The sequence below is a fragment of the Danio rerio genome, chromosome 23 (genome assembly GCF_049306965.1).
Source record: "Danio rerio strain Tuebingen ecotype United States chromosome 23, GRCz12tu, whole genome shotgun sequence".
Taxonomy (NCBI): domain Eukaryota; kingdom Metazoa; phylum Chordata; class Actinopteri; order Cypriniformes; family Danionidae; genus Danio; species Danio rerio.
Window position 1 is genome coordinate 12,015,001 of NC_133198.1, and position 15,456 is coordinate 12,030,456.

Below are 15,456 nucleotides of genomic sequence, written 5' to 3' on the forward strand. Positions count from 1 at the left end.
AGCCTGCAAATGTCTTCATGCCATAGCATAAATCGTCTCCATTACATTTGAAAAATGGCCCATTTTTGTTCCTGGATTTGTCTGTAGAAGTGTCTTCGAAAAAAAACTCACACTCTCCACAGGCCTCGCTTCCCATGCTTGATACATGTGGTTTTTTCAACGGAAATCGTTCACCTTTCTAACTGCAGTTTGATCAGATTTGTTGGCCCGGGAACAATCCCACTGATCACAGCAGCAGGCGCTAGAGCCTCAGCTGGGAAAAAGAGCTAAGTGGAGCTAGACTACGATGGCTGTGGTGGTGCAGGCAGGGTCCTTACGGCAGAACTAGGACTGGGTAGCTGCTCGGAGCATTTCCATCAATCAAATCCTTCCTCGAACAGTCCCAGTAACAAGGGCTCTGAGAGCTCCTTAATAACCACATTATCTCAAGTCATTTATGTGCGCGGCAAAGCCAGTAATGCTGTATTTTTATAACAAGAGGTCGTAGTAGTGGGAATAGATGGGAAACATAAGGAGGCTCTTGTTAAAACGAGATCATGCATATTGGCCAACATCCCCTGTTGCCTAGTTACAAATGAGGGAACTGTAAGATTGCTTTGGATGTTTAAATGTGACTAAATCAGGCTAATAAAATTAGCAGTCAATAAGTTCATCTACAGCAGCTATTAGGGATGCACCAATATAGAACTTGTGGGTGATACCGTTGACTCTTTATATTTGGAAATTGATACATGGGCAAATAAACATCATTTAAATATTTTTTTTAGCTTGTTACAAAACCAATAACCTGGTAGCCAGCACTCCCACTTTTGGGATTCACACCTGTATAATGATAAATAAAATGATAATAATTTTTGACCCCATCAAACACAATTTAGGTATTGGAAAGAAGACACTTTGGCCTTCATCTATGCCTCCTATCCTTTATCTATTGTTTACATTGCATCTGGAAAGTAATCATAGTACTTCACTTTTTCCACATATTTTTTTATGTTACAGGCTTATTCCAAAATGGATTAAATTAATTTATTTTCCTACACACAATACCCCATAATGACAATGTGGAAAAAAAATTTTTTTGAAATTGTTGCAAATTTATAAAAAAAAAAAAAAAAAAATCTGAATAATCTCATGTACATCAGTATTCACTGCCTTTGCTCAATACTTTGTTGATGTACCTTTGGCAGCAAATACAGCCTCAAGTCTTTTTTGAATATGATGCCACAAGCTTGGCACACCTGTCTTTGGGGAATTTTTGCCCGTTCCTCCTTGCAGTACCTCTCAAGCTCTATCAGGTTGGATGGGAAGCAACAGTGTACAGCCATTTTCAGATCTCGCCAGAGATGTTCAACAGGATTTAGAACTGGGCTCTGGCTGGGCCACTCAAGGACATTCACCAAATTGTTGTGAAGCCATTCCATTGATATTCTGGCGGTGTGCTTTGGGTCGTTGTCCTGCTGGAAGATGAACTTTCAAATCATGTCCAATAAACTGCATTTACCACAGGTGAACTCCAATTAAACTGCTGAATCATCTCAACATAATTTAGAACTTCAAGGCAAAGGCTGTGAATAATTATGTACATGTGATTTTTAAAGTTTTTAATTTTTTTTTTTTTTAAATTTGCAACAATTTCAAAAAATATTTTTTTCACATTGTCATTAGGGGGTATTCTGTGCAGAATTTTGAGGAAATAAATGAATTTATTCTATTTTAGAATAAGGCTGTAACATAAAAAAGTTGGAAAAAGTGAAGTGCTATAAATACTTTACGGATGCACTGTATAATGCTCTAAAAGATAAAAAAAAAAAAAACATCCAGATATAAAATTATGTCTTAAGTAATGTAAAAAATATAATAATACAGTTAAAAATTGATTTAATTAATCTAAGATTGAGCCTATATTAAATTGAGACCAGCCTTGTTCCAAAGCAATGATAAATTACAAAGTATATAATCTGAAGTCCATATTTTTCTTGGTGAGAAACAGCCACATTGCTGAAATCTCTTATTCCCTCTACCGTACACTATTCTAAAGAGCATGTCTGTTGTGTCAAAATTTGAAAATAAGCAGCAGCATGCATTCCATTTTCCAATACTATATTTTCTAACCTGACTGTAACAATAAAAATAACTTTTGTTGTTTGACACCGATATATTGTGCATCACTGGCATTCAGAGAAAGGAAACAATACAAATAACAAAAAGAACACGAAGAATCTGCTCTGAGTATTCAGGAATAGTTCACCCAACAATGAAAATGTGTGGTTCATTTACTCAGGCCATCCAAGATGTAGCTGCCTTACTTTCTTCTGAAGAACTCTAAAAATGGTTTATGGCTGAACCCACATTCCTTGGTGATTCATAAAATCCAAGTTTTTTTCTCCTGATATTAGCATATACGTTTTCAGAGATCTAGTGACAAAGGTTCAGCTGAGAGACATTACGTTTTCCATCTGGTCTCCTGTGAGCACTTGCCTTCAGATTTCATCAAGACAATTCTTTCCTTTTTTCTCACACTCTGCAGTACATAATTTTTTACTACTACTGAATCATGAGTGTCCAAACCTGTTCTAGCAGATTGGCTAACCTGCTGTGTTTAGTGTTTCCAACCCTAATCAAACACACGTGAACTGGCTCATATTAAATTTCTAGACAAGTGTGTTGGAACTGGTTTGAAATTATACAAGACAGTGACCAGGAGAAAGATTGGACATTCTAGTACAGTAAAACATTATACTGTAGCACCATTGTTATTAATTCAGTTAATTTGAAGCAGCAAGTTTTGTATTTTAAACTTAAGCTTCAAAGTATGTCACGACAATTGTGACTTGAAACAAAGCTTATTTTCAAGTTGAGCCAACTTATGTTGAATAATTGGATTTCCCTATCCGCCATCTACTCAGTGGGAATTACTGGAACCTACTTTGCTGGAGTAAGTCTTATCTAACCAGCAAATCATGCAGGGTGACTTATAGAAGAAAGATATCCAAAGCATACCAGCTGACATAGGGGTTCCTCGTAGATCAGTTCTTGTAGTTCTTCTCTTCCCAGTTTCCACCACTTTCTGGGTCTCATCACTCAAGTAGATTGTTATGCTAATGACACACAATTATATGTTCAATCTGAAACAGATGATCCTACAGTAGCTGCAAGGGTCTAACATTGCCTGAAGGACATCTCAATAGGAAGAACGATCATCACCAGCAGATAAGTCTGGCAAAACAGAGTATCTTGTTCTCCCTGTAGTACCAACTGTACAGTATGTCATAATCACACTATCCAGTTGGGGTTATCTACAGTTATCCCTTATAATTCAATCAGGAACCTTATAGTGATGCTTGATCTCCAGTTGTCTTTCAAAGATCACATAGGAAACAGCACGATAATGTAGGCTTGCTCTTTACAATATTAGAAGATCAGACTCTCCTTACAGAGCAGGGTGCACAACCTACGCCCAAGCACTTGTTGTTTCTAGCAATGCTATCCTGCTCTGTGAAACCTCTTCAAATTATCCAAAAAGATGCAGCTCGTCTGGTCTTTACCAAGGTCAAATGAGCCCACATCACACCTATCTTCCTGCACTGGCTACCATTTGCAGCTTACTGTACTGTATATCAAGTTGAACATTTTGATGCTTGCATGCACAAAGACTACAGGCTCTGCACCATCCTATCTCCACTTACTTCTACAAGTCTACACTCCCTCCAAAAGCCATGGAACCAATCATAAGTCATAAGATTTATACATTATCTGAAAGCTGAATAAAGCTGAAATTAACTTTTCCTTAATGTGTGGTTGGTTAGGACAATATTTGGTCAAGATACAACTTTTAAAAAATCTGGAGTCTGTGTTAAACAAAGTATCAATATTTTATTAGTCTAAATTGAGATTACACATTACTAGTAACAATTTATACATATTTACTTCTTCATGAAATATGATCTTTACTTAAAGGGTCACAAAACACCAAAATGCATTTTTTGAGATGTTGACAGTCATATATGTGTCCCACGTTGCTAAAAACACTATTAGGACACATATTCATTCATTCGTTTTCTTTTTGGCTAAGTCCCTTTATTAATCTGGGAATGAACTGCCAACTTATACAGCACGTTTTTATGCAGCGAAAGTGCTTCTAGCCGCAACCCATCTCTGGAATTAGGACACATATATTTCACTAAAAAGTGAAAATTTGTTGTTTTTGCATTGCTTTGAGCAAATATATTCTTTCAGTTAAAAAAAAAATGAATAAATAAATAAAAATTTTAAAACAAAGTCAAGGCAATAGGATCATATGTAAATGCCAGCATGGAGATTGGATGTCTATACTGGCGGATACAAAAGTGTTGTCATTGAGTTTTCAGCACATCTGTTCATTAATTCATGACTTGTTTCGGGATCATTACAGGAACTTTCAAAAAGCATTTCATGTAAACACCTTGATGATATTATTATCTTATTCAAATTAGGGCAAATAATTTGATTACTAATGTCCATGTAAAGTCATTGTCCATCTCCCCTGTGTCTTTGTTTGTGTTGCATGTGCACATAATGAAACTCCCCTTTTAATGCAAACCCTTCTCTCTTTCGCCACTCGACACTCCCACCTAAACAAAACTGGACTCAACAACTTTCTAGACTTCTTTCAAACTAGAGGTGTGACAACACCCTGCTGAGATGGGGGAAGAGGGGGAGTGTTCATGACCCTTTAATACTCTAACGATTTTTGGCATAAAATAAAATTATTAATTTGGCCCATACTGTATATTTTTGGCTATTCCACAAATACCCCGGTACGACATATGACTGGTTGCCAAATCACTGGCAACATTCAAAAGGAACCTAAGAAGTCACCTTTTCCATGAAAACTAAACTTCAAAATAAAATTTAAAAATAAATTAAAGAAAATGTTTTCTAATCCCCTCCTACCCTGTCTTGCATTTTTTTATGTGTAGATTTTTAATTAGTAGCACTTTGCAAAGAAACAATCAACTCATGCCTTCCACATCTGTGTGTTGCTTTGGATAAAATAGTCTAGTAAATGAATAGATGTTAATGTTAAGCTCTGTAAACTTACTCAAGTTTAACAAAGAAATAGTTTTACAGTGTGCCAAAAGTCAACTGATGCCAATGTTTGGAGGTGTACTGAGTGGCATCAGTTCAGTTTTCATGTGTTATGCTAAAGAACGTGTTGACTGAGAGGTAGATTACAAGTCAAAATGTTTTAAATACTGATTAATTTCATTAAAAGACCAAATGTTTCACTTAGATCTAAACGTATCATCAGAAGTTGCCAGAATTTTGTGTTGTCTCTATCTGCATTTTAAAATTGAAATGACACCTGTTGCATTTCATGAATTACACACAGTTTAAGCTAGTTGTTTTTTTTTTATGTTTATAACTTAGATGGCCTGAAGTTGATTAAATTACCAGTGTTTTTTCATAGTTGGGTGGACTATTCACTTAAAGCAATTTTATAATTATGCAAGTAAAATAGTGCAATTAAGTGATATAAGAGATGAACTCTTACCTTCTGACACTCCGTGTCACTAAAGCTCAGACCAAAGTAGTCCTTCTCCAACAGGTTGAGATGTTCACACACCATATCCAGTAACACTTGTCCTTTACAGAGCTTCTGTTTTGATTGATGAGCAGAGAAAGAGCACAAAGGAAAAGAGATTGATTAAGTGTTGGTCGTTGTAGAAAATGCCCCTACCATTTTTAATCAAAGTCAGGAGGGTCACTTTGTCATTACTAGGGCATAGTATCTTTTCCTTGAGTAAATAATAATACCTGGGTTTTTATCAAGTCATGGAAAGATGTCTTGGAGATTTAGTAAACATCATATTTGATAGCCAGGGTCATATAGATGTTGATTTGAAATGTTTGCGCTATGAATATTTTTAAGTATGAAAAGATTTATGACTTTTGACAATATGTAAAATACTCTAAGTCTCTGATGTCCCCAGAATGTGTCAATTCAAAATACTCCACAGATCCATTTATTTGTGCATTTTCAAAGTCCAAGTTTACATTCTTTAAGTGTGAGCAAAAACACACTGTTTTGTATGTGTATTTTTAAATGCAAATTAGCTTTCTGAAGAGGGCGGTGCCTTTATTGCTCATGCTTCAGACAGTCAGGGATCAACAAGACTGTACCGCATAACATTTAGAAATCATCACAAAAATAACACATTTATACATGTATTAATTGTGTAGGTGAGATTTCAAATTGCCATTTGTACCTTTTCTTTTAGCATAAGTCCACCAGAGGCTGCTGTCTCCTGACTGACTGATAGACTGACCAATCCCCCCACCCACTCCCTTTTCTTATCCCAACCGATAGTGATTTTAAAAGCACAGATTGACCAGCACCCACCCACTTTCCTAATCTCAATTCACAGTGTTTTGAAAAGCAATTCAGAAAGAGAAAACACAGCGTAGCAGCCTGATTTTTTACCATGTTTTCAGATTTTACCACATTCTCACCCTGTAATTTATTTGTTTTATATTTTGGCTTTTATTTTTGTCTTACCTGCTTTCTGGAACCGTTCTTTGCCAGACTTGAACTACATTGAACAACATTGAACAATCTCAAATTCTCTGACGTATGCCATGAGCCACTGGACAAACTAACAACAGCCATTAACACAGAGGTAAGCAGTTATCTGGTAATTGCGAAAAGGAATGGCATCACACTGCCCTGAAGCGTTCAATTTAAATATGAAATGCAGCCATACATTCCTCTGGCTACATAAATCTCAATCTTTAGAAATGTATATAGGGCTATATTTTCAGGATGAGCCTGTGTTGCAACATATAATATGCGATTTGTGCAGTAAGTGCAGTAAACTTGTATTTTATACCGGATATTTGTTAGACATACTTTTTTGTGCAAAATAGTAGCAGTTCATTCTACTGTATATCTTGTTCACATAAAGTATAGGATGAGTAAAAACTGGATTTTAGCATCTCAAAAGTACAATAATGGTTCCATTACAGTAAAAATTTAAAAATTACAAATATTTGAAGATTCTAATATGAACTTGAAAGATCTGTCTGAAATTTTCATCAAAGATTTGTTTATGTTGAGATATTTCACTTTAAAGATGAGGAAAAGGACTTACTATTTGCAATAAAAATGATATTACTGAACATACACACATGAGCCTGATAAAAATGCTAATTTTAGAGGAGAATTTCAGATGGCATTTATAGATGTTTGCATCTAAACACTGATTATGTTGAAACTACATGTTATTACTGCAAAAAATTGAAAAGTGTCATGAATTCAATAATTTACTCTCTCGTTGCGGTGATTTCCCACATTTCATAAGTAATTTCAAGAAGTTTAACATATATGATGTGTAAATCAATTACAATATAAAATAATATTATAATTACAAAGCATGCACTGGCAATATTTTGTGATGACTAGTTATTTAATGTGGAAGAAACAAGTGTAACCAATTTCCTATATAAACATTACTTTATTGCACTTGATACTCATTTGTTTTATTTGACCCCCCATTTGGAAGGTCAAATAAAGTGCTTTTGTTTTCATCAAAAAACAGAGCATCTCTACGACATGGCTGCTTCAACACTAACACTTAATTTAAGCTGCATTATGCAAATATTTCCACATTGTGACTTGGATACGTGAGGGAGAATTTGATTGAATTTGAACTGTTTACAGCAGAGCTTCTGTTTTAGAAAGAACAAAAATCATTTTGTTGACAACTTTGTGTAATTTTGCTGATTTTATACACATACTGTACAAACAGCTATAACACACTAAATAAAAAACACTTCATGTGACCTCTTTAAGCTAATATGTAGAAAGTAAATGATCCGTTTAGTTTCAGTCCATTTGCTGCATCAGTAATGAGGTGAATGTAGAGCATAAATCAAGTCAGGTTCAATTTAGTTTTTACAACGGGTTTGAGGATATGCATTGTTTCACAGCAGCTTTAGAGAAAGTGATGTACATTATCTAAGCCATTCATATCATATAGTACACGGGTCTTCCTGATTCCTGATTGACAAAATCAAGTCCCGATTTATTTTTTCTTCTTGTTCGAAAAAGCGATTTTTCTTGCTTTCTACAGAATTGGTGCAAAACCACTATCTAATATTCATAATACACAATTAAAAATACAGTATTTGAGTTTTAAAAGCTTAGATGTTGATTAATATCCTTCTACTATCTACAGAGATCCAATTACACTCACCAGCCACTTTATTAGGTACACCTAACTAGTTCCAAGTTGGACCCCCTTTGGCCTTCAGAACTGCCTTAATTCTTCGCGGCATAGGTTCAACAAGGTACTGTAAATATTTCTCAGAGATTTTGGTGTTTCTGCTGCTGCAGATTTGTCGGCTGCACATCAATGATGCGAATATCCCATTTCAACATATCTCAAAGGTGTTCTATTGGATTGAGATCTGGTGACTATGGAGGCCATTTGATTACAGTGAACTCATTGTCATGTTCAAGAAACCAGTCTGAGATGTTTTGCGCTTTTTGACATGGTGCGTTATTCTGCTAGAAGTAGCGTTCTGAAGATGGGTACACTGTGGTCATAAAGAGATGGACATGGTCAGCAACAATACTCAGGTGGGTTGTGGCGTTGCTCAATTGGTACTAATGGGCCCAATGACAAGAAATTATCCTCCCCACTATTACACCACCAGCAGCAGTCTGAACTGTGGATGCATTATTCCATGTTGTTGATGCCAAATTCTGACCCTACCATTCGAATGTCGCAGCAGAAATCGAGACTTATCAGACCAGGCAACGTTTTTCCAATCTTCTATTGTTCAATTTTGGTAAGTCTGTGCAAATTGTAGCCTCAGTTTCCAATTCTTAGCTGACAGGAGTGGCACCCAGTGTGATCTTCTGCTCATCTAGCCCATCCGCCTCAAGGTTGTATGTGTTGTGCATTCAGAGGTGCTTTTCTGCGTACCTCAGTTGTAGCGAGTTATTATTTGAGTTACTGTTGCTACAGAACTGCAGCAGATTGTCTTGACCATGTCTACATGCCTAAATGCATTAAGTTGCTGCCATGTGATTGGCTGATTATAAATATGTGTTAACGATAATTTGGACTTTTGTACCTAATGAGTGTACCTAGTTAGTGTATTTTAAAGATTAGAAAGTTGAATATAAATAAAATCATTATATATTAAAACTCTCAATTGGGAGCTATGGTGGCTGTTCCAAACACTAACACCTAAATTTCCTAAATTAAAAATCACAAAAGTTGTGAAAATGATATAAAAAATGCATTTTATTTTCTCATTTCATTTTAGAAATATATTTTTGGTCATTTTTAAAAATTCAAGTAAAAAAAATCATATTTTAGATTTTATTTTTAAAGAATGAAATTAATTTATTAAAGTTTTCGTGTCACTATGCCAAAACTGTGTATTTCTTAGTTGATAGGCTGAGGCTGGTTTTAGCCACACCCTACTTTTTAATCAGGAATTAATCCTGTGTCTTTCTTTTTCATGGCATGTACTGTAGATTGGTCCAGTCATTTTGAGGTAAAGGTGGTCAAATTCTGAAAATCTGTTTATAGCTATAAGGAATGTCACTACCGAATATATTATTTCTGCAAAACACATTGTATTTTTAAGATGTTTACAACATATATACACATCACTTTATTGAAGAAAACACTATGGCAGCTTCCATTTTATCAAGGCTAAGCATCTGTGCATCTTTCCAACCACACCCAGCCATTCTGCACAAAAGAGTGGCATATGCAACACGCTTGAGACACTGGCACTGGCTTTGCCTTTCTACAGAAATACTGAGCACTCGCCGCCCAGGGAGCCTGTTACCCCGCCGCGACAGGGATACAGCGCAGCTGTTTCCATGGCAACAGAAGTGATGAGGTTGTGTGTGTGCGCGAGTGTGTGCGTTGTCTCCCTGGCCTCTCATGGCTAAACACAGGGTTTTTTTTTTTTAAGAGGGAGAGAGAAAAAGAGAGTGGGTGTGCTACCATAAAAAGGCTTCTTAAGTTAGTCAGTCACCCCTTAATTACAGCAAAGCATTATTTTTGTATATAAAGGCAATTTAGTAGTATTTGGCTCAACATATGCACTTGAAGGATTGACTTTTGGTGGATCTCTGGGTAAAGAAAAGCATTGTGAGTTCTGGCTTACAGTTGTACTTGTTGCCATTGTGATTGTAGGTGGTTTTGTACTTTCACAGCTTGCATCCATCAGCAAGGCTTAAATAAAAAGTTGCTCTAGAGTTTCCAGAGACAAAAGATTTCATGAGTGATGATGCGATTGAAAGAATTGATGAAATATTCATTAACATTACTTTGGATATATTAGGCCCTTGAGATATTCTTCTTTTGATCAACTAAAGAAAAAATCCATTGTTCCGGCAGAGCCATTAGACGTTTCAGTTCAGCCATACTAATACACTGTATGAATTTCTTTCACCTCACGAACAGAAGAGGAGATGCTGATCTGTCGGCTGCTTTTATTTCCTTAAAATGAATGTGGATGTCCACAATAGTGGAAAATCCATCATCTGGGGCATACAGACTGGCCTGGCATTGATCAAGAGATCTGATCTGTGAAATTTTGGAAAGACGGTACAATTCCAAAATGGAAAAAAAAACTTAATTAATTAACTATTTCATTCATTCATTCATTCATTCATTCATTCATTCATTAATCCATTCATTCATTCATTCATTCAAACACAGGAAGAACATGCAAACTCCACACAGAAATAACAGGCTCTGCCGGGACTTGAAGCAGTGACCTTCTTGCTGTGAAGCAACAGTGCTAACCACTGAGCCACTATGCTGCTCTAAATTTACAATCGCAACTGACACTGCAGGTTTGGGCGGTGTCAACCAATTAGACATTGTATGATGTCTAATGTGAAACATAGCGATGGACGATAGCATTGTCATTGTTTGTGGTGGTGATTTAATAATTTATGAATAATTAATTCATAACAAATTATTTGTAGCTTACTGTTTCAATTACCTGACCCGCATGGTCTTTGTTTTATTCATAAGTAATCAAATCATAAAGAAATAAAGATAAGTTACACACAAATTACCACCGTCAGTTACTTTTTTTCTGCAGGAATAGGTAGAGTAATCTATGTTTCACTAAAATTACTAAGTACAAGCGTGAAAGCAAAAGATTGAAGCAGTGTACTGATGTTGTGAAACGTTAACTGGTAGATTCAAAAGACCGAAGAATCGTTAGACAGAGACAAGATTAATTAAATATCACGTTTAACAACTATAGTGAGATGCGTTATTTCAATAAAATTAAAAATCAAGAAAGAACCAGCTTAAAAAAGAAAAACGATCTTTACTACCGTTGCTACTAATGCTAAAAATATATAAATCTAACATCTTGTACACATAAAAACTTGCACAATACACACATAAAACTTAATGTGTCATTATAGGTGGAACATTTTTGAAAACCTATTCATTGACACAATTTTGATGATTGCTTGTCGCCACCTAATGGTTAAGCATTGTAACTGCTACAACATCCACCAGTGTCAAGTTCCATTAAATGGTGATTTTAATTTTTACCATAAACATCAGTATTTTTATTTGAACTATAAACTGTTCTCACAGTACTTCAGTGCTATATAATTGTTTGTAACTAACTGAAAAAGTGTAAATCATAATTATATTTTACAGGGAAGCCAAGTGTTTTCATATACGTGTTTTGAATGACGCGATTTGTTAAAAATGTTGGATTAACCTACAAGTTCAATCAGTAATTAATCCACGGGTCACGTGTGTTCCGAACTGTGGGTTGTGATCGTTTACACCCCTAATACACATATTATATGTAAATAAACTTTTATTTTGAATGATTTATCTTTGCCCGGCACTAGTAAAAATTCATTATGAATAACTAATTGCAAATGAAAAAGATTTTGAATTGCATTAGAACAATTAGATGGAAAAATGTAGACCTAAGATGTATTTTGTAATAGATGGTTTATAAGCTTATAAATGTATGCACCTGAATCAGTGAGATTTTTTTTTACATCATTAATATATCTAACCCAAAACCAAGAAAAATCATTTTTGATACCTAAAAAAATTTACATATTAAAACATATAGGGTTGAATTTTCAGCTAGTTAACTAAACAACATTTATGATTATTATTTCATTTTTTGTACTAAAATAACTAAAACTAAAATTACAAGTTTTAACAGAGAATGAAAAAGTCATTTAAAATACAATAATACAACTCAATGGTACTAGACGGTAGCATACTGATACAATATTATGACAATTGCAATTTGCATTGCCATATGCAGTGCATGACCACTCACAAGTGCACAAAGCAGGCCTGAAAACACACATGTGAGTGTTAAAAGCAGCCAGCTGTCTTATTGGCTGCTTTATATTTGTTCTCTCAGAGTGTGAATCACTATCCATTTTTCTTTTATGGGAAAAGAAAAGCATTGCATCTCCTTTCGCATTCACTGCACTAAGCAAAGTCAAAACGATTTGGAAAAGCTGAGTAAATAATGACAGCTTTTTTCACATCTAGGTGACAAATACACAAGCCCAGTATACCTTCCTCTGAAAGGCGGTAGTATTATTTACTCCATGGGACCACTACCATGTCACCATTATAGATTTTTCCATCCTCCTCTCCTTCAGCGAAGCGTAAAAGACTGCAAGTATGGGCGGCCTTTGACCTTTAGATTGGAAGTCTGCCTCTCTCGGTAGGAGTTGCAGCATCGGTAAAAACCAAGTGTAAGAGCCCAGAGAAGAGCCATGTGTGAATGCAGCCTGGAAATCCATCATCCAGCAGAGCCCTGGGGCACGCAGACAGGCACTGGCACTGATCTCAGAGCAGTATGTGGCCCTCCCTGGAGAGAAACTAGTGCGGGAGGGCTTTTCACCTATCAATGAACACCCACCCCCATCAGCCCACACCAGTATTCAAATCTCATGTGCGGTAATTCCCAGTGGAGAATGCCAAACTGCAGTGAAATTCCCTTGACGGCAGTGAAATGTGAAATCCAGGGATCACATGAACATCTTTGGGATTTCTGGTTCTCGACAGCCTGAGCCACAGTATTCCAGAACGTGTCAATGTTAGAATTGTTGACGCAATTAATACAAAGTTCTAATGGCATCAAAACATTTAAATGCAAAACAATTGTGTGATGTTGATGTTTTCATAAATTATCTTTGCAATTGGGAGTTTATCTTGTTTAATTGTTGAGTATTTATGATGGAGTATGCGCATGCATCCTTTAGGTTTATGACGGTGTCAAATTTATTGTTGTGATTAGTTTTTATCACGATATATGGTATTATCATGGTATTGACATACACTTTTTAAATTAAAGTTATTTTAAGAAATATAGCACAAAAATATTTTGTGTATTACTTTATTGTCTTAATGTGTTGGCAGTTAATGAATGTTTCATAGGCATTAATTTAAAAGTACAACAGGTAACAGTTTACGATTAAGGGCCCTGTCATACACCCGGCGCAATAAGGCGCAAGATCTGTATGGTGCAATTTGTTGATATTTTCCTGTGTTTGGATATAACTCAGTTTTTTGACAACACTTCATTATTATTGTTCATTTATTTGTTTGCTGGACATTAGAACTGAATTTAGAAATAGTTTTAAAACAAATCTTTGCAATTATCAGATAAAATTAAATATGTAGGGTAATACATGTCTTCAGTGGATTGTGTACAACATGGTTTCCTTATCCACAAAAGTAAAGGAGTAAAGTAAAGAGTAAAAGTAAAGTGTGAGAAAGAGGCTGAATAGAGGACATGTTTTTTAACGCAGATGCGCACACCTGTTTAACTGTTTTCTCGCTAGTGAAGTGTTTAGTTTATAAATAGCAAATGTGCCATGCTGTGACACAACTGACTCTTAAAGGGAATGGGAGATGAGACTCTGATTGGTTTAATGAATGTTATGCTCAAAACACACCCGTAACTCATTAAGAGAATAAGCACAACCCTGTTAGACCATGCGCGTGATCCAAACCATGTTTTTACGTCCCCTTAAAATAGTAAAAGTGTTTTCAGACACGCCATAAATGCTTTTGCGTCATGTGCTATAAACTTTGATTCTAGATCGTTAAAATAGAGCGCAAAGTCTCATTAATAAATGAAAGTTAATGGATTAAAATCAACAATAAAATAAAGCTAGATTTATTACAGTTAAACTTTATTTTAATGGTCCATTTTTTAAATTTAAGTAACATTGCATCTACATACCAACTAATTCTCATTAGATTATAGGTAGACGGTTAGGTTGGGGTTAGTGTAAGTTGACATGTACTTGCAAAGTTTTTTATTTAAGTCAGTTAAATTTTCGTTGAAGGAGCATATCAACAGATATTAAGCAGACAGTCTACTAATACTCAAGTTGACCATCAAAATAAAGTTTAAACAGTTACTATATTAATATAAAAACAATATTTTACTTAAAATAGTTATTGACTCTATTAATAAAAACTATTATGAATTGTTCTAATTACGTATTTGATTTTTATGATTTATTAGACATTAACTAAAAAAATTACATCATCTAAGATTAATAAACGATTTTGTAGCTTAATGTACAATATCCCTATAAATAGAAACAGAAATTTCAATCAGTAGTATTATGTGAAAATGTTCACATTTGAACTATTAAGCTGACCAATTAAATCTACAAGCATTTGGTTTTGTTATGAAAAAAATACTGTGTATACATTTTCAGCACCATTTGTCTTGTGCTATGTGTATTTACATTATGGTATATATTTACAGTAAAATGTACATTCATTTTCATAATGTCTTAAAAATACAGTAACATACTGCATAACGGTTCTATAGTAAAATACAGTTCATATTACAGTTAAATACTTTGTAATTTACAAAAATCATTAACAGTGCACCGCATTTACTGTATTTCAAAGTGCTAACAATATCCATGTTGTGCATGTTCCTTATTACATCTTATACAAGAGTTCTGTCTGGTTGCCGAATCTGATTAGCTACGCAATATTCTGCAATAACAGCACTCATAGAGAATATTCACTCTTGTGTATTACTTCCCCCACATAGACAGCAGATTATTACAGTTTGTTAAATATTGCAACTATTGGAGAGCACAATGTACTTTTGAGGCTTTTTAGGCAAAAATGTAGATGTTTAGATTGCATGCAGTTTATTTACAAGGATAGTGCCAGATTTAAATATTTATAATTTCAGATATGGGCAGCCATCAGCCCATATACTATACATTCTGAGCAATGCAGAAGGTTGCACCACAAGATGGCGACAGACACTGTATAGTAATTCCTTAGGGCAGAAAGATTATTTTCACATTTTAATCTACAGCTGATCAAATCATTATAAAACAGGTAAGTGACATACTGAGTCTATCTCTCTCTTTTGTATGTTGTAGTGCTG

The 15,456-nt window shown here is 35.0% G+C and overlaps 1 protein-coding gene across 35 annotated transcripts in view; it reads right to left on the reverse strand.

Moving 5' to 3' along the window:
- Positions 1-15,456, reverse strand: part of si:dkey-178k16.1 — a 151,186-nt gene that overhangs the window by 34,469 nt on the left and 101,261 nt on the right. For all 35 annotated transcript variants that reach the window (XR_012399019.1, XR_012399015.1, XR_012399016.1 and 32 more), the window contains exon 4: positions 5,534-5,638. Coding sequence is in view for 31 of the 35 variants with exons in the window: in XM_073939885.1 (XP_073795986.1) it covers positions 5,534-5,638 (105 nt within the window). In the remaining 4 variants the exon portion in view is untranslated. The remainder of the gene's footprint in view (positions 1-5,533; positions 5,639-15,456) is intronic.